The sequence below is a fragment of the Sinocyclocheilus rhinocerous genome, unplaced genomic scaffold (genome assembly GCF_001515625.1).
Source record: "Sinocyclocheilus rhinocerous isolate Xijiao unplaced genomic scaffold, SAMN03320098_v1.1 scaffold513, whole genome shotgun sequence".
Lineage (NCBI taxonomy): Eukaryota > Metazoa > Chordata > Actinopteri > Cypriniformes > Cyprinidae > Sinocyclocheilus > Sinocyclocheilus rhinocerous.
Window position 1 is genome coordinate 818282 of NW_015656019.1, and position 22301 is coordinate 840582.

General features: G+C 36.5%; 3 protein-coding genes across 5 annotated transcripts in view; 1 reads left to right on the plus strand and 2 right to left on the minus strand.

The window, feature by feature from the left end:
- Window positions 1-1767: 1767 nt before the first annotated feature.
- Window positions 1768-5115, minus strand: LOC107719237 (NK1 transcription factor-related protein 2-like). Its single transcript, XM_016526614.1, has 2 exons — window positions 4884-5115; window positions 1768-2369 (listed from the first exon to the last, which is right to left on the minus strand). The coding sequence occupies exons 1-2, from the start codon at window positions 5113-5115 to the stop codon at window positions 1768-1770; spliced, it is 834 nt and encodes a 277-aa protein (XP_016382100.1).
- Window positions 5116-14511: 9396 nt separating this feature from the next.
- LOC107719210 (MORN repeat-containing protein 4-like) lies at window positions 14512-18837 on the plus strand. Of its 3 annotated transcripts, none has more exons than XM_016526580.1 (5): window positions 14512-14666; window positions 15055-15133; window positions 16145-16259; window positions 16376-16485; window positions 17649-18837. In XM_016526580.1, the coding sequence occupies exons 2-5, from the start codon at window positions 15067-15069 to the stop codon at window positions 17795-17797; spliced, it is 441 nt and encodes a 146-aa protein (XP_016382066.1). In that variant the 5' UTR covers window positions 14512-14666; window positions 15055-15066; the 3' UTR covers window positions 17798-18837. The 3 variants fall into 3 exon arrangements, with proteins under 3 accessions (XP_016382066.1, XP_016382067.1, XP_016382068.1); XM_016526581.1 differs by lacking the exon at window positions 14512-14666 and adding an exon at window positions 14787-14928; XM_016526582.1 differs by lacking the exon at window positions 14512-14666 and adding an exon at window positions 14787-14910.
- A 1627-nt stretch (window positions 18838-20464) lies between these two features.
- LOC107719226 (ankyrin repeat domain-containing protein 2-like) overlaps window positions 20465-22301 on the minus strand; it is a 3645-nt gene continuing 1808 nt past the window's right edge. The window contains exons 5-9 of the mRNA XM_016526600.1: window positions 21326-21424; window positions 21138-21236; window positions 20973-21071; window positions 20771-20869; window positions 20465-20675 (exon numbers count right to left, since the gene is read on the minus strand). Of these exons, the coding sequence (XP_016382086.1) occupies window positions 20577-20675; window positions 20771-20869; window positions 20973-21071; window positions 21138-21236; window positions 21326-21424 (495 nt within the window). The 3' untranslated portion in view covers window positions 20465-20576. The remainder of the gene's footprint in view (window positions 20676-20770; window positions 20870-20972; window positions 21072-21137; window positions 21237-21325; window positions 21425-22301) is intronic.

A 22301-nucleotide genomic window follows, 5' to 3' on the forward strand; every position in this document is an offset into this window, starting at 1 on the left:
CATACACACACACACACACACACACACACACATATACATGTATATATGTGTATTTATATGTAAACACAAACTTTTATTTTGGATGCGATTAATCAATTAATTGATTTGACAGTCCTAATTTTATAATATTTTAATGTCAGCATATATGAAGTCTCCATCTCTTATACCAGTTTTCACGTGACGCCATCTAGTGTTTATGAAGACAGTAGACGATAACCGGTCTGGTTGTGATGCATTGTGTAGACAAAATGTGATGGATATATTGTTGCCCTTTGTCTATATCTGTCTGATACAAAAAAAAAAAAAATCTTCAATTTGATCTTCAGCATGTTTCTACATATTGTAAAGAACATCAATTTCTTTCATTTCAAGTTACTTAAAGAATTTGATGCTGTTGACGCGATAAATATATACAATCCAGCTCTAAGATTTAATGAATTCAGCACAGTCCTGAATCCAATTAATTCTAAATCAAACTAGTTCGCACTGTCCTCTAGTGGTCATATTGTGTTATAGCTCTGCTTCAGTAATAATGTACTAGATGCCTGCAGGGCCATTCAGATCAATATTTCCCAGGCCCTCTTGATCTCAGACACTTTAAAGCTGTTATTCCTGCTGCTCCATTGATCTAGACAGAAAATCTGCAAACTGTGCACAATACACACACTATTCGATTTAAACACAAATACAAACTAAATACTGCAATAGTAGCAGCCTATTAATATGCTATTCTGAACAAAGTCAGTGTGCTTTGTTTGCATACTGCAAATTGCATACTTAGAAAATGTATATGTATATACATAGCTAGAAAATGATTAATCGCGACTAATCGCAGTTAAGAAAATGATTAATCGCGACTAATCGCATATAAAAAGTTTGTGTTTACATAATATAAACTATGTGTGTGTAGTGTAATAAATATATATTTATGTGTAATAGAAATCATATATATATATATATATATACTGAAAAAAATGTTTCATTCATCCAATTTAAAAAATTTGGGGTAATGATTCACATCTCTATTTTTTAACTTGAGCCAATGAAAAATAAAAGCCCTTAGGGCAAGTTATTTATTTTTCATTGGCTCAAGTTAAAAAATAATTTTAATGTCAGCATATATGAAGTCTCCATCTCTTATACCAGTTTTCACGTGACGCCATCTAGTGTTTATGAAGACAGTAGACGATAACCGGTCTGGTTGTGATGCATTGTGTAGACAAAATGTGATGGATATATTGTTGCCCTTTGTCTATATCTGTCTGATACAAAAAAAAAAAAAATCTTCAATTTGATCTTCAGCATGTTTCTACATATTGTAAAGAACATCAATTTCTTTCATTTCAAGTTACTTAAAGAATTTGATGCTGTTGACGCGATAAATATATACAATCCAGCTCTAAGATCTACAGTGGTTGTCAGGGTGGGCCAGCCCATGATTTGATTCTCAGATCATCTATTCTTACAGTTGCGTTTGTGTGAGAAGATCTTTCAGATTTATCATTCTTGAGGCCCAGAGTTAGATCCATCTTTACTGTATTTCTGCTCACAGCTATCAGTGAAAACAGTTACAGTGGTGTGAAAAGTGTTGGCCCCCTTCCTGATTTCTTATTTTTTTTGCATGTTTGTCACACTTTAATGTTTGAATTTTAGGCCTAATCAATTATTACATCAAGTCAAGGCCAATCCCATCCTGCTGAGGATCACTGAACAAGTAATCCACTTTATAAATTCACATTTACACGTAGTCTACGATCATTCCAGACTTCATAAGTGTGGGGGGAAGAATGCTGGCTGGAGAAAACCATCGGGCAAAAACGGATGCAAAAGCCCACCAGAACATGCCAGGTGCACCGGGCCAGAATGAAAGATGACGTTCCCGGTGCTGAATGGAGGGTGGAGGGCAGATGTGGACCCACAGGTCGGGCTGATGTTGGGTAGAGAGTTCGTGCCGGATTGCAGGGAACTCTCAGCACCAGGGTTCTGCTTTTTCCACTTGGTTCTTCGGTTCTGGAACCAAATCTTGACTTGGGTTTCGGTCAGGCTAAGAGACAGCGCAAGATTTAGTCGCTCGCATACGGATAAATAACGCGTAGCGCGGAATTTGTTCTCCAGAGCCACCAGCTGTTCGTATGTGAATGCGGTTCTGGCGCGCCGCGTCTTCGCGCAGCGGTGATCTGACCTACGCCGCCGCTGACGCGACAGATCATCCGGCGCTGGAGTGATTCTCTCTTCACCTGCCTCGGGTTCTTCACAAGAAGAAAAGCCCGATCTTAAATTTCTGAGCGAGGTTGATGAGTCCAAGTCAACATCTGGATCAGGAGAATGGAGTCTGACGCAACTTTGATGGTCATCAGTTGATTGATCACCTGTCAAAAATAAACAAATAAATATTTCGATATGTCAAGCAGCGGCGGCGTTTCACAAAACCATATGGTATGCAGTGAACCAACGGCACAACACTAAGCACTGAAATATAGGGAAAAAAATATAGAAAGGGATAACGTTTAAACATCGTCAGAGTTGGTATTGTGGCTTTATCAGACACTTGCACTTAATTAAATGGATTTAAATGGACATTAAATGGATTTAGTTTTTGACCAGCGAATGACGGAGATCTGTTTTTGTCTGTCATTAGAACGGCTGTATCTTAGGCAGCAAGTGCATCGCATTAAACGCTTTCATCAACTTACAGGTTATAACTTTTATTGTAGCTATATGGGTGCTATAGTTTTTCTTGTCGTTTAATACACTTGGCCAAAATATCATGAAACGATGAAGCGCTATATGCACAGGATATTTAAAACGTACAAAAGTATATGGCTACAACTAGACGTCAAAAGCTAAGACTCTTCTCCTCTCTTCAAACACACAAAAACATTGACCTTTATAGACATAGTGTTTGAATAAACAAAACGCTGTACTTTTTCAAACATCACAGTTATTTATTTACCCTTACATTGCGAACAAGCGGAGATCTGTCTCCAGGCTGTGCGTGGCGCGTCAATCTGAATGGAGGCGGGGTGAAGTTATGAGGTTTCGCTGACAGTTTGAGATGGCGTTACGAGCTTTAGTGACATGCTCTTTTAAATGCTTTTCATTGGATAAATATTTGTAAAACCCTCAAACAGACATAAGGAAGACCAGTATACAGCATTGGTTTAAAATAATAATAACGAATTATAATAGAGATATGAAGTTTGGATAATTTTCCACGGCACACCTGACTGGGCTAGGGTATGGCAACTGCCTACTCTGCCATACGGAAACGCCGCCCCTGATGTCAAGTATCTGATTTCTCACGCGATACAACCGAAGAATAACCCAGAGGAGAGTGGATATTTATTTAATGAACACGTTTTGACCTTAGCTTTAAAGTTTAAATTTGTATTTGTTTGTTGTGAAATTGGAAGGGTACAGGCCTTAAACGTAGATAGAAGCATAGACAGCGTTGCTAGAGTGTTCTGGCAGATTGCTAGGCGTTGCAGGGCGTTCTGATTGGTGCTTTGGCTGGTACTAATTATTAGGCTATTTAGAGTAAAATTGGCCTAAATCCGATGTGTTCTACGCGTTTTTATTATTTAAATTATTCTTAATTAGCCTAATAATAGTTAGGCTGCAATTGTTTTATTAATGCAGTTTATATTAGGCCCTAGTAAAATAAATGAATGAATAAATAAATACAATAAACATAAGACATTTGCAATCAAAATAAATCTTATCCAGTGATCAGCTGAAGAAAAGTATCTGGCAGCTATATAAATGTGCTGACAATTAAACTAATGAATGTGAGCAGCGCTGTAAATGTCCTGTACAGGAATAGGGGGAGGTTGTTACTGTGGATTTCAAGAAAAGACTGACGTGGAATGGCCATAATCCCTCAACAATTTCAAATCACAAATCGCCTCAAATGTCATGTTGCGGAAAGAAACCCTAGTTAAATCCAGCTTTGCCGTCCAGCCATGACGCGCTAATGGAGTTTCATATTTGTCGGCAGATCGATAAATGTCATCTATTTAAAGGGAAGTTTTAATCGAACGATATTTGGGATCAGACATGGCAGGGGTTTGAAGTTTGGAGCCGCAAGCTGCTGGAGGGAGATATGCAACATCCAGTAATGGGATATCGATCAAAGTGAGCGCAGGCATCCTCAATGGGACGATTTAAACAATTATCTGCCCTGACTGTCCCAAATGGCAATCACTTACTCAGCTGCGGCTGCTTAAAGAAAGTCTTGGAAATGAGGGGAAGGTCAAATTCTACCATCTAATGACACAGTATGACACAAAAGATCTGTTTGCAAAGTTATCTACAGTTGAAATTATGATGTTTAACCATATTGTCCTTTTACAGCCTATGTGAAAATTCATTCAAACACATAGGCTATTTTGTAATAGCCTATAACAAGAGTTTACTTGTTTTTTCTTTGTAGGGGATATGGCTCCTCTAAAAGCCGTATCCCCAAAAGACAAAGGTTGCGGAGGTCTCAAAAATATGCATTATTTGAACATACAAGTATATATATGCTAAGTTTCAATATCGTTTTAGAACAATGTTTCAGTAGGCTAACCTCAAAAGTTGGATTACAAGTCGCGAACAGCGTTCGCGCAATCGTCAGGTACGTAACCATAGTAACAGCTGCTACATCGCTGCCTGTATCGGACAGGGTATCGACAAAACATGCAGCATTATTTATCGCATCATCATAGTTACACATCAGAAATATATTAGTGTTTTGTTTGAAATACGAGACAAAGTTTAACTGAATGTCGCCAAAAAATAGAGAAACTATTTTAAAAGTTGACCCCTCTTGAAAGTCCTCAAATAGGGCCTAATTAGCTATTACACTGTTTTGGTTATTATTATTAATCATATTTCCTCACCTATATTTTTGCAGATGGAAAGCGATTCTTCGTGCGCAGTACGTTCTTTCCCGTTGCGCTGTTCCTCCAAACTTCCAAATTCTGTGTTACCTGAAGATGACGTCCGTTCTTTCTCCGACACGGCATGTGTTTTTTTACTTGTGAATTTTTTAGGATCCAGTATGTCAGTAATCGAAAAGGAAATCCGAAGACCTGATGTTGCTTTCCCTCCGGACTCCTGATATTCAAGCATTTTCCAATTTCCAGTAGTATTTCTGCTGTCTTATTTCTGTATTCTCTTACAAAGCAGACACAGAAAGTGAATGCAGCTTCTGGTCGGATCTGAGGCGCTGCGGTCAGATGTCAGTGGATGAAGGTGTGCTTGAGCTCTTTAACAGGTCCATTAGAGGAGACGCGTCCCAATCCCTTTCGATTGGCTGGGAGCATTCGGTACTTAAACCTGCGCTCATTTCAATCAATACAATACGGACAAGTTCTCAGACTGACAAGTGGCATAACTCAAGAACTGTTGCATCTAATCCTTAGCCTACACTCTTCAGTGTTCGTTTGCACAGTATGTTTAGCAAAGGACCCTTGCAAGAACCTTTTTTACACTGTAAAGGGTTCTTGAGTGAGCTATATAATACTTAAGTGTTCTTATCAGAGATTTGCATTGATTTCTGTCAAATGATAGTAAATAATAGTAATTAAAAATAGGCTACCTCTATCCTTATTATTCCTGACAATAAAATCAACCTTTTCAGTAACAAATGAGAAATATTATCATTGCACCCCTCGAATAAACTGCCAATTTTGCCATCAAAGACATTTTTTGTTCTGGCAAATAACTGATGTGGCTTCAGTACTGTACAGTGTGTTGGCTTATTTCATAGTCAATAGCTTAAGCCAGTATCTTCACATTCACTACGTGGCATCAATCTGCCAAAGCTTGGGATGAATCAATAAACGTGTGTCGGGCACTGATAAATGAGGAACTCTCCTTCAAAGCGCTACTGTTTCAATATCTAGCTAGTGATTTACTTCTATTAGTCTATTCCCCAAAATACATACATTAAATAATAATAATAAAAAAAAAATATATATATATATATATATATATAAAATAAGCTACTGACTAATTTCCAAGACGGGAAAGCTTAAACTATAGCATACAACATAGGGGCCACACTTAAATGGATAATTAACATAAAGAAGATATTTTTAAAATGCCTTAGATTAACTGCACCTGTGTGAACTTGAAGTCAACTAACTTCATACATCTACTATAAAAAATAATTGCGCAAAAAAAAAAAAAAAGAGTAGAAATGCTAGTTTTGAGAAAAGCATATTTCTGAAAATCTCCAGTTATTTTGAGCAAATACTCACTGTAAATCAAAAAGACAATTGCATTGTCAGAATACCACACACACACACACTCCATCAAACCTTTGTCCACTTCTCAGATCACAGATGCTGATTCCTCTCCTTTATGAAACAGAGTGACTTAACCTCCCCTGCACCACCATTCAATTGTATTTCTACTTGTTTGCTGGCAGCCTGCAGTGTATATTTTGTGGTTGCAACATGGTCAAACTTCAGACGCTCACTGTCTGAACAGGGACTGTTTGCTTGCATTAGCATATCTAAGCCCAGCAGCCTGCACTGAGTGAGCTCCATAAGAATGGGGGCTGAAGTCTTTCCTGCAAGTTTACAACTTCCTCTCTGCAGGCCTGACACTATGCACATCTGTTTACACAAGACCAGAGCGCAAAAGTGTGGCCCGGGGCCACAACGTAGTCTCAGGTACTGGAGATAAAGAACATACAAAAGGTAAGGTGGAGAATCAGAGGACAGCAGCTGCTGCAGCCAAGAGGAAAACTTTGTGTGCAATGCCAGGGGAGAGGGACACACTTACGGACAAACCTCCCCACTGTTCCAGCATCCCCACCTCCTGACCCATAAACCCAGAGCACCAGGAAGATCTGCTAAATATCGGATCATTCATGTAGTCTCGTCTTGAGGTGGAGCTTTGTTTACGGATGGGCATTTACTCTTTGTTTGGCTTTGTCCCTTGATTCCTATCCAGAGTGCAGATGGACAATAGAATGGGACACTGCTGAAATGTCACTCTTTTGAAGATTACAACTTCAGAGCACTAAAAGTAAAAAAATTCCTCTCTTTAAATGGAGAAAGGATACTTAAAAAATCTTATGAGGGGTGTAAAGAGTTTAACTTATCTGTCTCTAAAAAGCGATGCTTGTTACAGTGAAACAGCATTGCTTTGATATTCCTCAAACTTTCTGTTTTGTTTTGTAGATAATTTAAGCCTTAAATGTGCTATTTCAGTTTTGTAAACTTTATTATTCTTAATCAATTTAAGATTAAAGTTATTCAGCATTAAAAAAAAAACCGTACTGACAGTGATGGCATCATCATAATATTTGCATATACAGATTTGTGATTGATCTACTTTTGTACACCTATTTACATACAGAATTAAGATTAGTCTTATCATCATTGCATTTACTTAACTATTTACAGCTGCCTTTACACTGTAATTAGTCAAGTATGATTGTTGTGTGTAGTCATTTAATTTGCATAGAACCCAAGCCTAAAACTTGAACTTCCTAAAACTTTGACACTATTCTTTTGCTGCCTTCCTGCTGCTGCCTATTTCCTTCAGAAAATACAAATATCATTTATCATTTCAAATATTCAATTTACACACTTGTTAAGATTTATCTAAAAATAAATTGCACAATACTTGTCAACAGTGGTCACAACTAAGAAAAGCCTCTGAATCCTATAAAATACATAAACAAAAAAGAACTGGAAACCAATTGACCCTTCGCCGGGAGTTTGACTGACAGGTGATCTGATCAATCATAACTCTAAATCTGCCATTTTGTCCGACAAAAAAACAGACAGGAAAGTAGATTTACGTCGGTGGACTTGAACTTGAAAAATGTTGTGTACTGATGTCTTTCCACGGTGGAAATAAGATACCTTCTGATGTTCATTCATGTTTATTTTCATTCATGTTTATTAAGGGAGGTGGGTTTTTACGAAGGGTAAATTGCTGTACTCATACCGTGTAAGCACCAAAAAACACACTGTACAGAAAGCATTACACCAAAACTTTTGGGCATTATATGAGAGTGATGTTTTAGGACGTTTACGCGAACACAAGGTCGGCAGCATTGTTTGGTAACGGTTCTACCTGTTCAGCAGCAGGCGTAATGAAGGCTTGCTGGCAGCGTCCGGGACAGGTGAGCGCGTCTGGCAGATGCTGACATGCAGCAGATGTGGAAAGTGGCTGGGTGATTTGTTCAGGGCCTGGATCAAAGCAAAAGAGGGCATTTACACCAGGGGACACTGTCACACATTCATGGACATTGGCCTCCTTTTCACAAACACACACTCTTTCCCTGAGGTAAAGGTCAGTTCACTCTACAGATTTTATACATGATTAAATGACAGCTATCACTACAGCCAAAGCATGTAAATGACAGAAGAAACAACTTCAGAGAATCCACCCATAATATATTCGCTGAAGTAAAGCTTCACATAGTTCCTGAATAGAATAGAATATAATAGAATAGCATTCATTTCCAAACTGGGGCTGGTACATTTTTTCCTAAATAAAATTCCTTAAATAAATAAAAACAAATAAAATACCTTTAAACTTAATAGAAGCCAAATGGAATCAGTCTCTATTTGTGAAAGAAACAAACACAAATAATATCTTTCATTAGTCTATAAATACACAAAAGTGATTAATGAAAAAAGAATTGACACTGATCCTAAAAAAGAATAGAATAGAATAGAATGATTTCCAAGATGGGGCTGGTGGAAAATTGCATTATGGCTACAATTTCTCATAAATAAAATTCCTTAAATAAATCAAAACAAATAAAATAATTTTACACTTAACAGAAGCTACACAGAATCAGTCTCAACTTGTGAAAGAAACAAACAGAGAAAAAAAATCTTTAAATGGACAATAAAAACACATGGAATGGAATGGAAAAAGATTTATCACTGGCCCTCAATAGAATAGAATAGAATAGAATTCATTGCCACACAATTGAATTGAGACTAATGGAAAATGACATAAAATGAGTTGGTCATCAAACAAAATGATCTTCCTTAAAATCTAATTCCCTAACTATGTGACATGGGTGAAGGGAAATCTCATCTGAGAACCTGAATTTTCTTCTGCCTTTCACCATGTCTGCCGTGGTCTTTCACAGTCAGTAGAAATGACAGGACTCCGTGAGCAGTGTAAATTTCTATTGTCGTCTGTCACAATGGAAACGCACACACATCTATGTTTTGTGTCAGGTGTTTAGTGATGCACATACTAAATGTATGCAGAGGTGCCAGACTTCATTGGCTGAGATCAAGTGCAACCCCAGATGCTAGACAGAGAGATAGGATGCCTTTAGGACTGCAGCATAATCACTGTATGCTGTGAATGGACACTCGGGTTAGTGCACTGCTAAGTGTAAAAGAAAGAATTATACATGGTCCTTGAGGTTATGGGCCGCAGTCGATGTGATGTTCTGTCACTCAGCACTTGCATTGATTGCTCATTGTTCACAGAAGATCGCATCATAATTCATTAAATCTTAACGAGTCCCCCTGGAACCACCTGCATGCCTTTTCTCAATTGCCCCTTTAAAAAATCTCACGCTCTGCGAGCTCAAAAATGAAGATATATTCTCCATGTAAAGAAGAGAGCTAATAGTAACATTATTTAAACAGCCCTCTTTAAAGCCAGGGGGAGGCTGACTTTATGAAGGGCAATTAGGTACTCACTATAGTTGATAATTCATACTCATCACAATTAGGCAGTATAAATAGGGTGTCTGGGATTAATGGTTATGACTGTTCAGAGAGAGAGACACTGGGTAGAACTGGTCAGGCATGGCTGATGGAGTGGAAGGAGGCAGAACTGAATTTATCTCTATTTGTGGAGGAAACAGATTGTGTTTGTCCCTTCAACACACACCTGAATTATCCAACGGTTCCCTCACCTTCAGATTGTTCTGTTGGTGATGCTTTTCCAAAACCTTGCAAAATATGCAAAACTTAAAATTGGCATGTACTGATTCTTAAGACATGTGACAAAATGTGCAATGTATTGATTCTTAAGACAATTTTATCTGCAATTATGTTGAAATAAAGGCAACATTTACATTTTGAAATTAATCAGAAATCATCACTAGAAATTTCCTAAGCTCAAATGTACCATTTAATTTTATTAAAATTATATTTTTATCACTCATTATGATTTACATTATAAAACTGGCTGTCCTTGGAATAAAACTCAATAGCTACTTCATATATATTAAAATATATTCAAGCTTTTAATATATATATATATATATATATATATGTGTGTGTGTGTGTGTGTGCATCTTAAAATTATACATTTCTGCTATATCTACATTGCTGCTTCTGTGAAACTTGACTGTATTTTATTATGCATTTGTTTACCTCTGTTTTATTTATTTATACATGTATTTCTTCTTGACCAGGTCACTCTTGTAAAATATATTTTATCTCAGCGCTTTTTATCCTGATTAAATAAAGGTTACTAACTCTTACAGAACCTCTTTTATAAGATTTCACAGCTGTCCCTACCTTTTACCAATATTTGTAAAAAATATTTATAAAATCTGGTTAAATCAATGTCTGTATTCATCCAGAAAGTCCAGATATGAGTTAAATTAGATAAGGAATTGGAACCAAACGTAAAGGATTACGTTTAAGAGATTAACCCAAATAATTTCTTAATACTTAATCTTCTGTTAATCAGTTCTGTAGCATGTTTTGTCCCAGGACTCAAGAATATCTTCATTTTACTTGCCATGAAATGCCCATCAGTAGTTTCATGGAGAATGGATGTACTCTGTCTCTACATGTATGATTATATGCTGTAGATGGCCGATGTGAAGGTCTTTCGTAGCTTTGCTCTCTGTTGACACCAGCATAATTGCTATACTGAGCGCTGGATCAGGCAATCCTTACTAATCAATAAAGTCTTCACCAGCCATTTCCCCCAGTGATTCTGCCCTCATTTTACCTCTAATTGTTCTTTTTCACCCAGGAAGGTCTGCAGCTATGCCATGAGCAATAAGTATGTGTACGTGTGCATGTTTCATAATCTTAAAACAAAGCAGAAGAGAACGTAACATCACACACACTATTTTTTCTCTCCAGACCCAGACTTGACCTTGTGCTACCTCGTGTAGCTCTATGTACGTCTAAAAAGCACAAAGTAATGCTAATCCCCTTTCAAAATTTTGTCATTTTAAATACAAATTCCTAGGATAAACACAGAAAGAAACATTGAAAGAAATTTCTAATGATGAGATACAATTCTGATAAAAATGTCCCAAATACGATGTTTACTTAAACCAAGATATAAGACATACCTGTACATGTAAAGTATTCTACATCATATAATAATAAAATATTTAATATAATTAAAAAATATAATTTTTTATCTCTTAGCACCTAAATGTGCATGCAACAGTATAAGGTTAGCTGTATTTATGTGTATAAATAAGTGAGTCTATATACAATCGACTAAGAACATCCACTAAAGTAAAATATAACCTACTGTAAACCAATTTCTGATGTTAAGGTATCCTAATTTCTATACCGCCTAATAAAGCTATAAATAAATACTGGCACCTGAGTGAAAATAAAGCACATGATAAGTTCTGGGCTTGACAGATGAAAGTAAATTTTGATTTGCTGCAACAACTATGTCATTTAATAATCCTATCTTTTTTATTACAAAGAGGGACAGATTCATGGATAATGCAATTGCTTATGAAATAAAAGCCTCTCTCCACTCGGGGACCGGAGATTTAGAACCGGAGCATGATAGCTTGACTTCTCTAACCTTGATGTTGGATGCACTGATCACGTACGACAAACTTTCCTCATATGTAATGGCTTGCAGAGAATTATAGGTCAATTTAGGCTCGGTCACTGAGACGACCCTCATCAATAACCTCTGTTCCATCCTTCCTGCTTTAGAAGTTGACCTTTGCGATTTTTCTTGCAAGGAGAGCAGACTCTATATTGCAATGATGTGTGCTCGTAGTGTGGTCAGTCCTCATGTTGTGCTGGTTGGCCACTCATGTGTAGTGATGCTTGCAGGGCCCATCCTGTGACTCTGGGGCATATGGACTCTACTGCCCATTTCACTGGGGCATTATTGCCATGCTGATTTACTACCAGTGAAGGACAATCATCAGAGACCAAATTATACCCCAATCACAGTGTGTGAGTGTTTGTTCATGGTCTTTAGGTTAAAGCAATGAAGGGTGAAAACCTCTATAGACAATCAATTACGTTACAGTTAGTATGGTTTTAGCTACCATTCCTTATTTTAGAAGGTTGCTTTAAAATATACGAATCCAAACACAAATAAATTGGGAAATGAGTCCAAGCGTGGTTATATTTGCCCACGTTGCACTGACAGCTTTTGACATATTGCACCATATTTAAGAAATGGGGTTCTCGTTGTTTGGAAGTGAGAACCACTTATCTTTAACATTAAAGGTAATAGATCTCCAGGGTGAGATTTTTATCGACATTTCTCATTACCAACCTATTGGTGTTTATAGCGACGGTCATAAATGGCTCCCTGTGGTGCTGTGTTTTATGAAGAGATCAGCTGTCAGGGCATATGCGTTTGAATCTCTGCAGGATGCAATGACACCGGTCAAGTTTAAAGACCTGAGACAGGAAAAGAGAGAGCGAGAGAGAGAGAGAGAGTTCTTCACTATAAGGGAAACTGGGATAGACTAACTGTATGAAGTCAAAATAAAGTGAAGACACACTCTAAAAAAAATAAAATAAAAAATAAATAAATAAGAATTGTACAATAGGGCACAATATACTGCACTAATAAGAAGGAATTTTCCATATTGATTTTTGCAGGTGTTTTAAAAGTATTTGAAATTTTTCACTGCATTGCATTGTGTTTTTAGAGTAACGGAAATGTCCGTAAAATTGATGGATAATGTCCTGACAGAAATTTACCAGTATATTTCCCATTTTTATTTAATTTATGTAAATATAATTTTTTTACAGAGTGACAACTTACCCCGTATAGTCTGAATACATGCCCTTCTAAAAGGTAGATTTCTATACAGTGTGGTAAATAAACTGTATCCCTTTTTGGCAATAATGGTACACATTTTCAGTAGCCTCTTGTAGTGTACAAGACTACATTGTGAGGATCAAGTTCCTCAGACAAATGATAAAATATATATTAAGCCCTCACTAATAATAAGGTTCATGAATGGGCCAAAAAAAGAAAGAAAGAAAAAGATTTCATTAAATAGGGTAGCTGCTGTAATTGTAATTATTCTGTTGGAGGTGTAACTTGTTGACAAATTGGACTTCCAGCGCAATTTCTCACTCAAATGGTTTACTAATCTAATAAATGAATGTCTTACCCACCTAGCAAACACAGTTCACAGAATGCGAAATTAAAAAAGCTAAAGCTATTAAATACAAATACCTGCCAACAGTATGTTTATACAGTATAAACCTCAAAATAAACAAAACAAATACGACTTTCAGGAAGTTTCCACTATATTTGGACCGAGTCAAATTAAGTTTAAGGTTTATTTAAAGCTGCAGTCCGTACCTTTTTTGTGTTCAAAATGTACAAAAATGTATATAATAAGCGAGTACACCATGAATCCATTTTCCAAACCGTGTTTTTAGCTTGTCCTGAATCACTTCGGTACACCTATAATAAGTGTTTATATTCGGACTGTTTAGACTGGTTCGGGTAGGTACCGCTGCGGAGTAGCCCAGTACCTGCGTGATTCGCCATAGACATAAACAGAGAGAAGTAGCTCCGGCTACAATGTTCTTCCGCAAGACGCACGCAGTTCTGTTTATTAACCGCTAGAGCGTCAAAAGTTACGGACTGCAGCTTTAAGTTTATTTATCAAATCTATTCTCAAAACTATTTTTATTTTGTACTGTTAGCAGTACATTCGCATAAAATATTCATATTTATATCAAAATATAAACAACATTTTAACAATGCCTGTCAGCGTCTCGGCTTTGTGGGCGCTTGACAGGCTGTTGCTAAGCGGTTGCTAGGGTGTTCTGGGTGGTTATTTACTGCCTCGAGTCAAAAAAGAGGTTTCTTCAAGTCCTCTTGAGTATGAGCCAAAGCTAAAGAGTGAGCAGCAGTAATGGTGAAAGAGTGAGCAGCAGTAATACTTCATACTTGCCTTAGTAAAACAGCAGCACTAACGAGTCCGTACCAGTGTTGCCAACTAATTTTCAGAGAAAGTTGCTAAAGGAAGGTCGATTTGTTGCTAAAAGTTGCTAAATGACGTTGTGATGTCATTGCCTTTTTATTGTCTGAGTCACTTATCAAAAGTTGCTAAAGGTTGCCAAATCAATTTTTTTAATTGCTAAATTTGTTGCTAGGTGCTTTTGGAAGAAAAAGTTGCTAGGGTAGTCTGAAAAGTTGCAAAATTTAGCAACAAAATTGCTAAGTTGGCAACACTGGACTCCGTACATTCCTAGAGAAGACCGACCTATTGTAGCCATTGATCAGCCAATCAGCGCTCAGTACACATCCACAGCTGAGAGAAGCACGCAGCAAAACAACGCGAGATCTTCAAGGGGAGAGAGATTCAGCGAGAGGAACCGTAACACCGGCGAGCCAGAACCCGATTCTCCCTCTGCGGATACGCTGGACAAAGCGAAGGGTTTTCATGCTCTTGAGACTGCACAGAAGCATTACAGGTAAATGAAATCTTCATCTGCTGCCGTTAAATAGCTTCCAAACGGCTTTACACGGGCTGTGAATAAGAGGCGGGATGACGTCACCGCTGCCGCTGCTTTCTTTCAGTCCGTAACGTTAAATGTTTTAACGTGTTCAGTGTAAATGTCCCGTTACCCGATCAATTATAACGTTACAGTGTTGGGTGCAAGTCAGCTACACTGGGTCCCACTTTATTAGACTGAGCACTATACAGCACACAATAAGGTTTGTGTGTGAGCACTGGTATGTCCTATTCAGTATTTTACTGTGCATAAATATATAAAATAATTTATTCGGTCTCCTGTTTATAGTCATTTGATTCTTTTATGTTAATTCTGACACCTTAATATTCATTTGTTTTGTCTGTAGCTTGGTGGAGGTATGACATTAACCAGGGGCTCCTTCACTTATTCCAGAGGAGAAGAATATACCGGAGAATGGAAGGAAGGCAAGACATTTCATACACACTTTGCATTAATTTGAATTCTCAGGACATTTTTCATAAATGGGCCAGGTTGTCACGTGTGTTTTAAATGCTGTACTTTTATTCGTTAAGTTTCTATTTGCCAAAACAATTACATTTTTGAATGCCATAATATCCATTTAAAAGTTTATAGGCCTGTATCATGGAATTATTTTAGATTAATCAACACTGTAAGATACAAAAAACAACTGTATATCTATATATTCTATGCTGTACTAAACAATATTGTCAACCAATAGGACTGACTTAAATGTATAGAAATTATCTTTTTTATAATTTGGGTAATGGATTTGAAATATGATTGCTACAGAAAATGTTTAGCACAATTGTTTTCAGTTGTACTGTACAGTATATCTGAGAATGTTGACAAGGGACACTGATGTGCAACCTTGTAAAAGAGCTTTATATCTGTCAGAACATGTAAATTTTTTCTTATATATTAATTTATAATTTATTTATGATCTGAGGACAGGTGGTTGTAGGGGTAGTAAGTGATGTAATTCATATTTTATTATTTAAATGTTAAATGAAAAGCGTATAATAGGCTGTTTAATGGCAGGTTCAAATTGTGACAACTTACCCCCCTATTGTGTGACATCGGTTTCTGCTATTATTATTTTTTAGCCAAAACTTTATGGTATGTGTCAATACATACTTCTAAAAATTACTCTAGCCTGAGAAATATTCAGTGGAGATAAAAGTGTGACAACTAGCCAGAGTCCCACTACATATATTAACATGCTTAAGCATGTTCACTTGTGTTTTTCTGATTGCTGTGAGAATTGTAGCGCACTGCTTAATGATCCAAACGGCTTATGTAATAGATGCAGGTGTGATCTTAAGTAGGAATGACATTCTAATTATAGTACTAATTATCAGAGCCAGCCATTAATACAAAAGAGCACAGTCTATAGAATTAGTATACTGGATAAAAACTCTGTGTTCATTTAAGAAGCAGTGTGTTTTGCTGTGCAGGTCGGAGGCACGGTAAAGGTGAGCTGAAGTTTGCTGATGGCACCTGTTATAAAGGTCACTTTGAGAATGGCCTGTTCCACGGATCAGGGGTGTTAGTCTTTCCCGATGGATCCAGGTGAGTGAACATGTGATCAGATTCAAAATACTTACCTACTTAAACTGAGATGAACATGTTGGCAGTGACACTGTGAGACTAGTCACGTGGAAAACAGCACCATTTCTGGTCAACAGGTACGAGGGTGAATTTGCCCAAGGAAAATTCCAAGGGGTTGGAATCTTCAGCAGATTTGACGGGATGAAATTTGAAGGGGAATTCAAAAGTGGCCGTGTGGAAGGATATGGTAAATATTCCACTATAAATTGACAATAGCTACGTTTGCATGCTCCCAAATGATCTGGGTATAATAGGAATAATGGCTCAATCGGACTGAAAAGCCTTCATGTAAACACCTCAGTCGATCTGGGGTGCGTTTCCCGTACAACAACCTCAATTGTCCGTTCAGTCATACTAACAAGAAACTATGCTTTTAACCACAGGTCGAAAGCTGTAGTTCCAACCACGTACGTTTGGGATGCTGTTTGCGAATGTTCGTTTGAATTATGGTTTCGGGAAACACTGAATCATTTAACTATATAGGCAACAACGAAATGTACGACCATAATTACAACTTACATTGCTTTTGGAAACGCACACCTGAGTGAGCCCTATCCGAATAAAATTTCGATCGGATTGAAAAGTGGTGTAGATCTGAAATTTTTTTTTCGATCAACAGGGAAAAAAAGCATGTAAATGCTTGAATCTGACTATTTTCTTGGCAGAGAGAGCGGGAGGTTGCCGCTTGGTCCCGACGCCCATTGTCGTTTACGAATCCCCACGACACCCTACGTCAAGCAAATCGTGGCAAAATCGGGCTAAAATCGTGTAGTCTGAACCGGGCATAAGAACTTGTCGGTGGCTAAATATTTACTTAAAAAGCTTTTCTGACATATATGTCAGCTTTCTTTTTAGATATGTCAGCAAGGCAGAAACGACAGTTCTTATTCATTCCGATTGATGAAAATTTGTACATGTAAAAATACAGACAGAATCAGATTTGCTCTTACATATCCACATTATTTTGAAATGTGGAAGTAAGCTATTTTCTATGAATGTGTGAGACTTCTGATTCATTAGCTGCTGCAGGTAAATAACTAGAAGAATAACAAAGTACAGCAAATTTGTGCTACAAACTAGTGCATTTATGATTATGATAATAAAATAATATGATAAGAAATACAGTACTATTTTGTCATATCAAGCAGCATAACCGCTGTTTTTATAGAGCTAAAATAACTGGAAGCAGATGACACCGGAAGCCTCACACATTTAAGTCACAAATTTGTATACATTAAAAATAAGGTGGATAATTAAAAGTATTTATTTTAATTACTGTTCATATATGTAACATTTGGTTTAGGATGTGTGAAGATTTTTAGCATGAATAAATGTGGTCTTTTTTCATAGGGCTGCTGACATTTCCAGATGGTTCCCATGGTGCTCCGCGGAATGAGGGAGTGTTTGAGAACAACAAGCTTCTGAAACGTGAAAAGTGTCAGGCTGTGGTGCAGAGAGCCAAGAACTCAGCATCCACTGCCCGCGGCTTCTCTGTATAACAGACTGACCTCAGTGAGAGCACCCCTAACTGCAGCGTTCAAATCAGGCCCCCAAATACATTACGAATTGCAGTGTCACAAATGAAGTCGAAGCTGACTGTGGATCTGCTCTCAGGGGTGATCTCTGCCTTCACCAAACAACGGAGCTCAAAAATATGTGAGACCCATCAGACCCTCAGGGATGGATGAAAGTGTTTCCATTCCACACACCTCTATTTCTCTCACATTGTTGCTCTGCCTTGGTTTCCTCTGGGGCCTAAAAAACATCACAAAATTCTGTATGTTTGTTATGGAGGCATGGATAAACTCAAGTCACCATCAGAGGCATTGCAGATAAAGAAGCGTGGTCAGATGAAGATGTTTTTGGTAAATGAATGGAATTTGCCTTCGTGAGTCTGCGATTGTATCACTTACGTTTGACTGTATCGTTACTATTGTAACTGTTTGTTTGTGTTACAAACCAACATTTTCTTTATTGCACATTTGCCTTAGTTCTTGCATTAAAAGTCAATATTGCTGGATTAAAATCTTGTTACCGATATACAACAGTGGTGAGGGAATGTTTTCAGCAAGCTGTCTTAATTTTTTATTTATTTGTTCATTTCATTCATTTAAAATGAGTACATATGATTTACTAACACATTATAGGATATTGTAACATTCTTTTTAGTTGTATTGTTCTTGTACATTACAGAAAACTATTTGAAATTATTTAAAAAGTATTGGGTTGTTAGGCAGATATATGTTCACTTCAGATGTTTGATTTAAGTGTGTGTTTGCTTTATTTTCTAAACAGACTGCTAATTCACTGTTCCCATCATCCACAGTGTCAGACAGAAGCCTTAGTCACTATCATCTAAAATATACTGACACCAAAAAGCATTTTGCACTATTTATTTGAGCAGAGAATCAAAAGACTGACATGAAAAATAAAGTGAAATAAAAGTCAGAAAACACCACCTGATCCAAATTTGGTGCATCATTTTTTAGTCACGCTTATTCTGTTGTGATATTTTTCTTCATAAGGTTTACATATACAAATACACAATTATTTATATGAGACATATACTACAATTCAAAAGTTGGGTTGGTAAGAGTTTTAATGTTTTTGAAAAGAGACCCTCATGCTCACCAAGGCTGCATTTATCTGATCAAAAATACAGTAAAAACAGAAATATTATTACACTTTAAATTTTTTGTTTTCTATTTTAATATATTTAAAAATGACATTTATTCCTGTGATGCTAAGCTGGATTTTCAGCAGCCATTACTGCAGTCTTCAGTGTCACATGATCCTTCAGAAATCATTCTAATATGCTGATTTGGTGCTCAAAAAAACATTTCTTATCATGAATGTTGAGAACAGTTGTGCTGCTTAATATTTATGTGGAAACAGTGCTACTTTTTGTCAGTTATTTGAAATATTTTTTTTTTGTGACATGAGTAACATTAAAATCTCACTGACCCCCAGAGATTCATCCAAATTAATTCCTTAATACATAAGCATTTATATTTGTACATACGTGGCATGTTATTCCTCTCTCAAGAATCAGTTAACAGAATATTAACAGGGCACAGAATGGCACAGAGCACTTATCCAGTGCTCCAACCACTAAATGAAACCACACTGTGTGTGACTAAAAGCTTTCTAATCATAGAACAACTGAGCGCGTTAAACAAGTGATTCATAGGCACACTGTGTGATGTTTCTATCAGCAAGACTGCCAGTGACACACAGGAAAACCCGTCATGACACCAGGCCAAGAGATCAATTTGGGAACTGGATAAACCAGGCCATGGATTACATCTCTAATACAGCAGCAAAACACACTACAAAGGAGAGCTGGATTGTTGATTCATAAACAACCATATATTGGGGCAAATGTTTGCTTTCAGGCTGCCGGATTGTCATTATATAATAAGCACAGATGACGTATGTCTCACACATGGGCATATCAGTTTCCTCCACCTAAAGCCTTGTCATCTGATGCATCAGGAAACTATGCACAGCAATGAGCCTGCACTGGCACAGTAAACCATTGACAAACCTATAGCATTTTAAATATGTTTCAAATGAAAGATATGTTATGCAGAAGATGAATAAATAGAATTAAATATTGTGCATGCATTTCTCATTTTAGAAAGACAAAGCTAGCAAACTACTAGTCAAAATGCTAAGTCCATGTAAATAATGTCTTAGTGCCAGCCATGTTGACATTAAACTTTTATAATATAATGCATCAACCATTTCTTAACCATGCTATCTTGTTACAGGTTCACCTGGGTAATGCATAAATATAATAAGCAACATTAAGATATAATAATGAGTATTACAAAACATTAAAATGATCACTCAGTTTTGATCTACTCAAATTTCAAATTGAAATATTTATAATACTGTATATGATTTTTTTAAATGAATAACAGTCAAAAGTTGGAATTATTAAGTTTTTTTCATGTCATTAAAAAAAGTATTTTATCCTCACCAAGGCCACATTTATTTAATCAAAATACAGTAAAGACTGTAAAAATGTGAAATATTATTACAATTGAAAATAACAGTTTTCTATATGAATATATTTTAAATTGTAATGTATTCCTGTGATGGCAAAGCTGAATAAAACCTCATTAATATACTGATGAATTGGTGAGGACAGGCACCTTTCATCACTAATTAACACAGAAAGTAAATAGTTACTCAGACAGAGGTGGGGTTGTTCTCCAGCTGTGCACCTGTTCACAGATGCTCTAATGAATCCAATGCATCTCCATGTGTCTGTCAGGCCAGACCAACCTCTCTCATCTGTTCCAGTTTCTCCAGTGTCTCCTTAGTGTCAAACTGCCATTGCTTCACCTGTTCAGTGGCTGTAATGCCTTCCTGAAACAAGCAAATGAAGTGTTTTATATCCAGTGTTCTAGTATTTTTTGTATAATATATATATTTCCTCATCCATCATGATTTGTAGTACTTACAGCATTCTTGATCTGCATATTGGCTCCTGCCAGTATAAGGAGTTTGACGATTTTATATCGATTTAATCTGACAGCATCGTGCAGAGCTGTGTCTCCTTCCTTTAAAAGAGGGAGGAAACCTTTTTAAAATATTTAAATTGAACTATAATCTGCATGTTCAGTAAATGTTTTGTGTTTTCCTCATGAATTCTTTATCTGTTACCCAATCTTTGGCATTAATATTGATTCCACTGGCTAGAAGATGCTGGACCACGTCGCTGTGACCTGTCCGCGTGGCCACATGTAAAGGTGAGCTAAGCAGCTGTATGGAAGAGAATAATTAATAATGCTTAAGGCAGCTTATTTACTTTTCAGCATTTTGCATTACTTTGTCTCTGACATTGATGTCAGCTCCTCTGTCCTGAAGAATTTTCAGAGCTGAGAGACTTCCACCTCTGCAAGCCCAGTGTACAGCCCTGCAGTCCAGCTAAACCGAGGACAACAAAAGCAAATCAGCACAATCACAACACCATTACAACAATTAATTCACTTTACAAACACTTATAATGATCTCACCCTGTCTTTAAAGTTGATATCAGCACCTTTGTCCAGTAATTCTTCCACTATTTTAGCATGATTTTCCAGAGCAGCCCGATGCAGTGCTGTTTTCCTGAACTATGACAAACAGTTGTATGAGCAACTGAATCAGGGTTATTATAGTTATATATATATATATATATATATATATACAGTGGGTACGGAAAGTATTCAGACCCCCTTAAATTTTTCACTCTTTGTTATATTGCAGCCATTTGCTAAAATCATTTAAGTTAATTTTTTTTCCTCATTAATCACCTGGGTAATGCATAAATATAATAAGCAACATTAAGATATAATAATGAGTATTACAAAACATTAAAATGATCACTCAGTTTTGATCTACTCAAATTTCAAATTGAAATATTTATAATACTGTATATGATTTTTTTAAATGAATAACAGTCAAAAGTTGGAATTATTAAGTTTTTTTCATGTCATTAAAAAAAGTATTTTATCCTCACCAAGGCCACATTTATTTAATCAAAATACAGTAAAGACTGTAAAAATGTGAAATATTATTACAATTGAAAATAACAGTTTTCTATATGAATATATTTTAAATTGTAATGTATTCCTGTGATGGCAAAGCTGAATTTTCAGCAGCCATTACTTCAGTCTTTAGTATCACATGATCCTTCAGAAATAATTTTGACGCTCAAAAACATTATTATTATTAATTATCGATACTGAAAACAGTTTTTGCTTAAGATTTTTGTGGAAACAGTGATACGCCACCATTCAGAAGTATGTACATGCTTGAAAAAGAAAGTCAATAGAAAGAAAGGCAATACTGTCAAGGATGCATTAAATTAATCCAAAGTGACAGTAAAGCATGCAGCCTTGGGAAGCATAAAAGACTTTTAAAAACATTAAAAAAATTCTTAATTATACCAAAATTTTGACCAGTACCCAAGTTATTAATATGCTGCCTTTTAAATATATATAGACCTAT

What these genes read in the sequence shown, in the direction of transcription:
- LOC107719237 (XM_016526614.1), bottom strand. Translation starts at nt 5,115, where the DNA reads ATGCTTGAATATCAGGAGTCCGGAGGGAAAGCAACATCAGGTCTTCGG. An exon ending in TTCCATCTGCAAAAATATAG is followed by an intron (nt 2,370 to 4,883) that starts GTGAGGAAATAT and finishes TATTTTTGACAG; the next exon opens with GTGATCAATCAACTGATGAC.
- LOC107719210 (XM_016526580.1), top strand. Translation starts at nt 15,067, where the DNA reads ATGACATTAACCAGGGGCTCCTTCACTTATTCCAGAGGAGAAGAATAT. An exon ending in TACCGGAGAATGGAAGGAAG is followed by an intron (nt 15,134 to 16,144) that starts GCAAGACATTTC and finishes TTTGCTGTGCAG; the next exon opens with GTCGGAGGCACGGTAAAGGT. An exon ending in GTCTTTCCCGATGGATCCAG is followed by an intron (nt 16,260 to 16,375) that starts GTGAGTGAACAT and finishes TCTGGTCAACAG; the next exon opens with GTACGAGGGTGAATTTGCCC.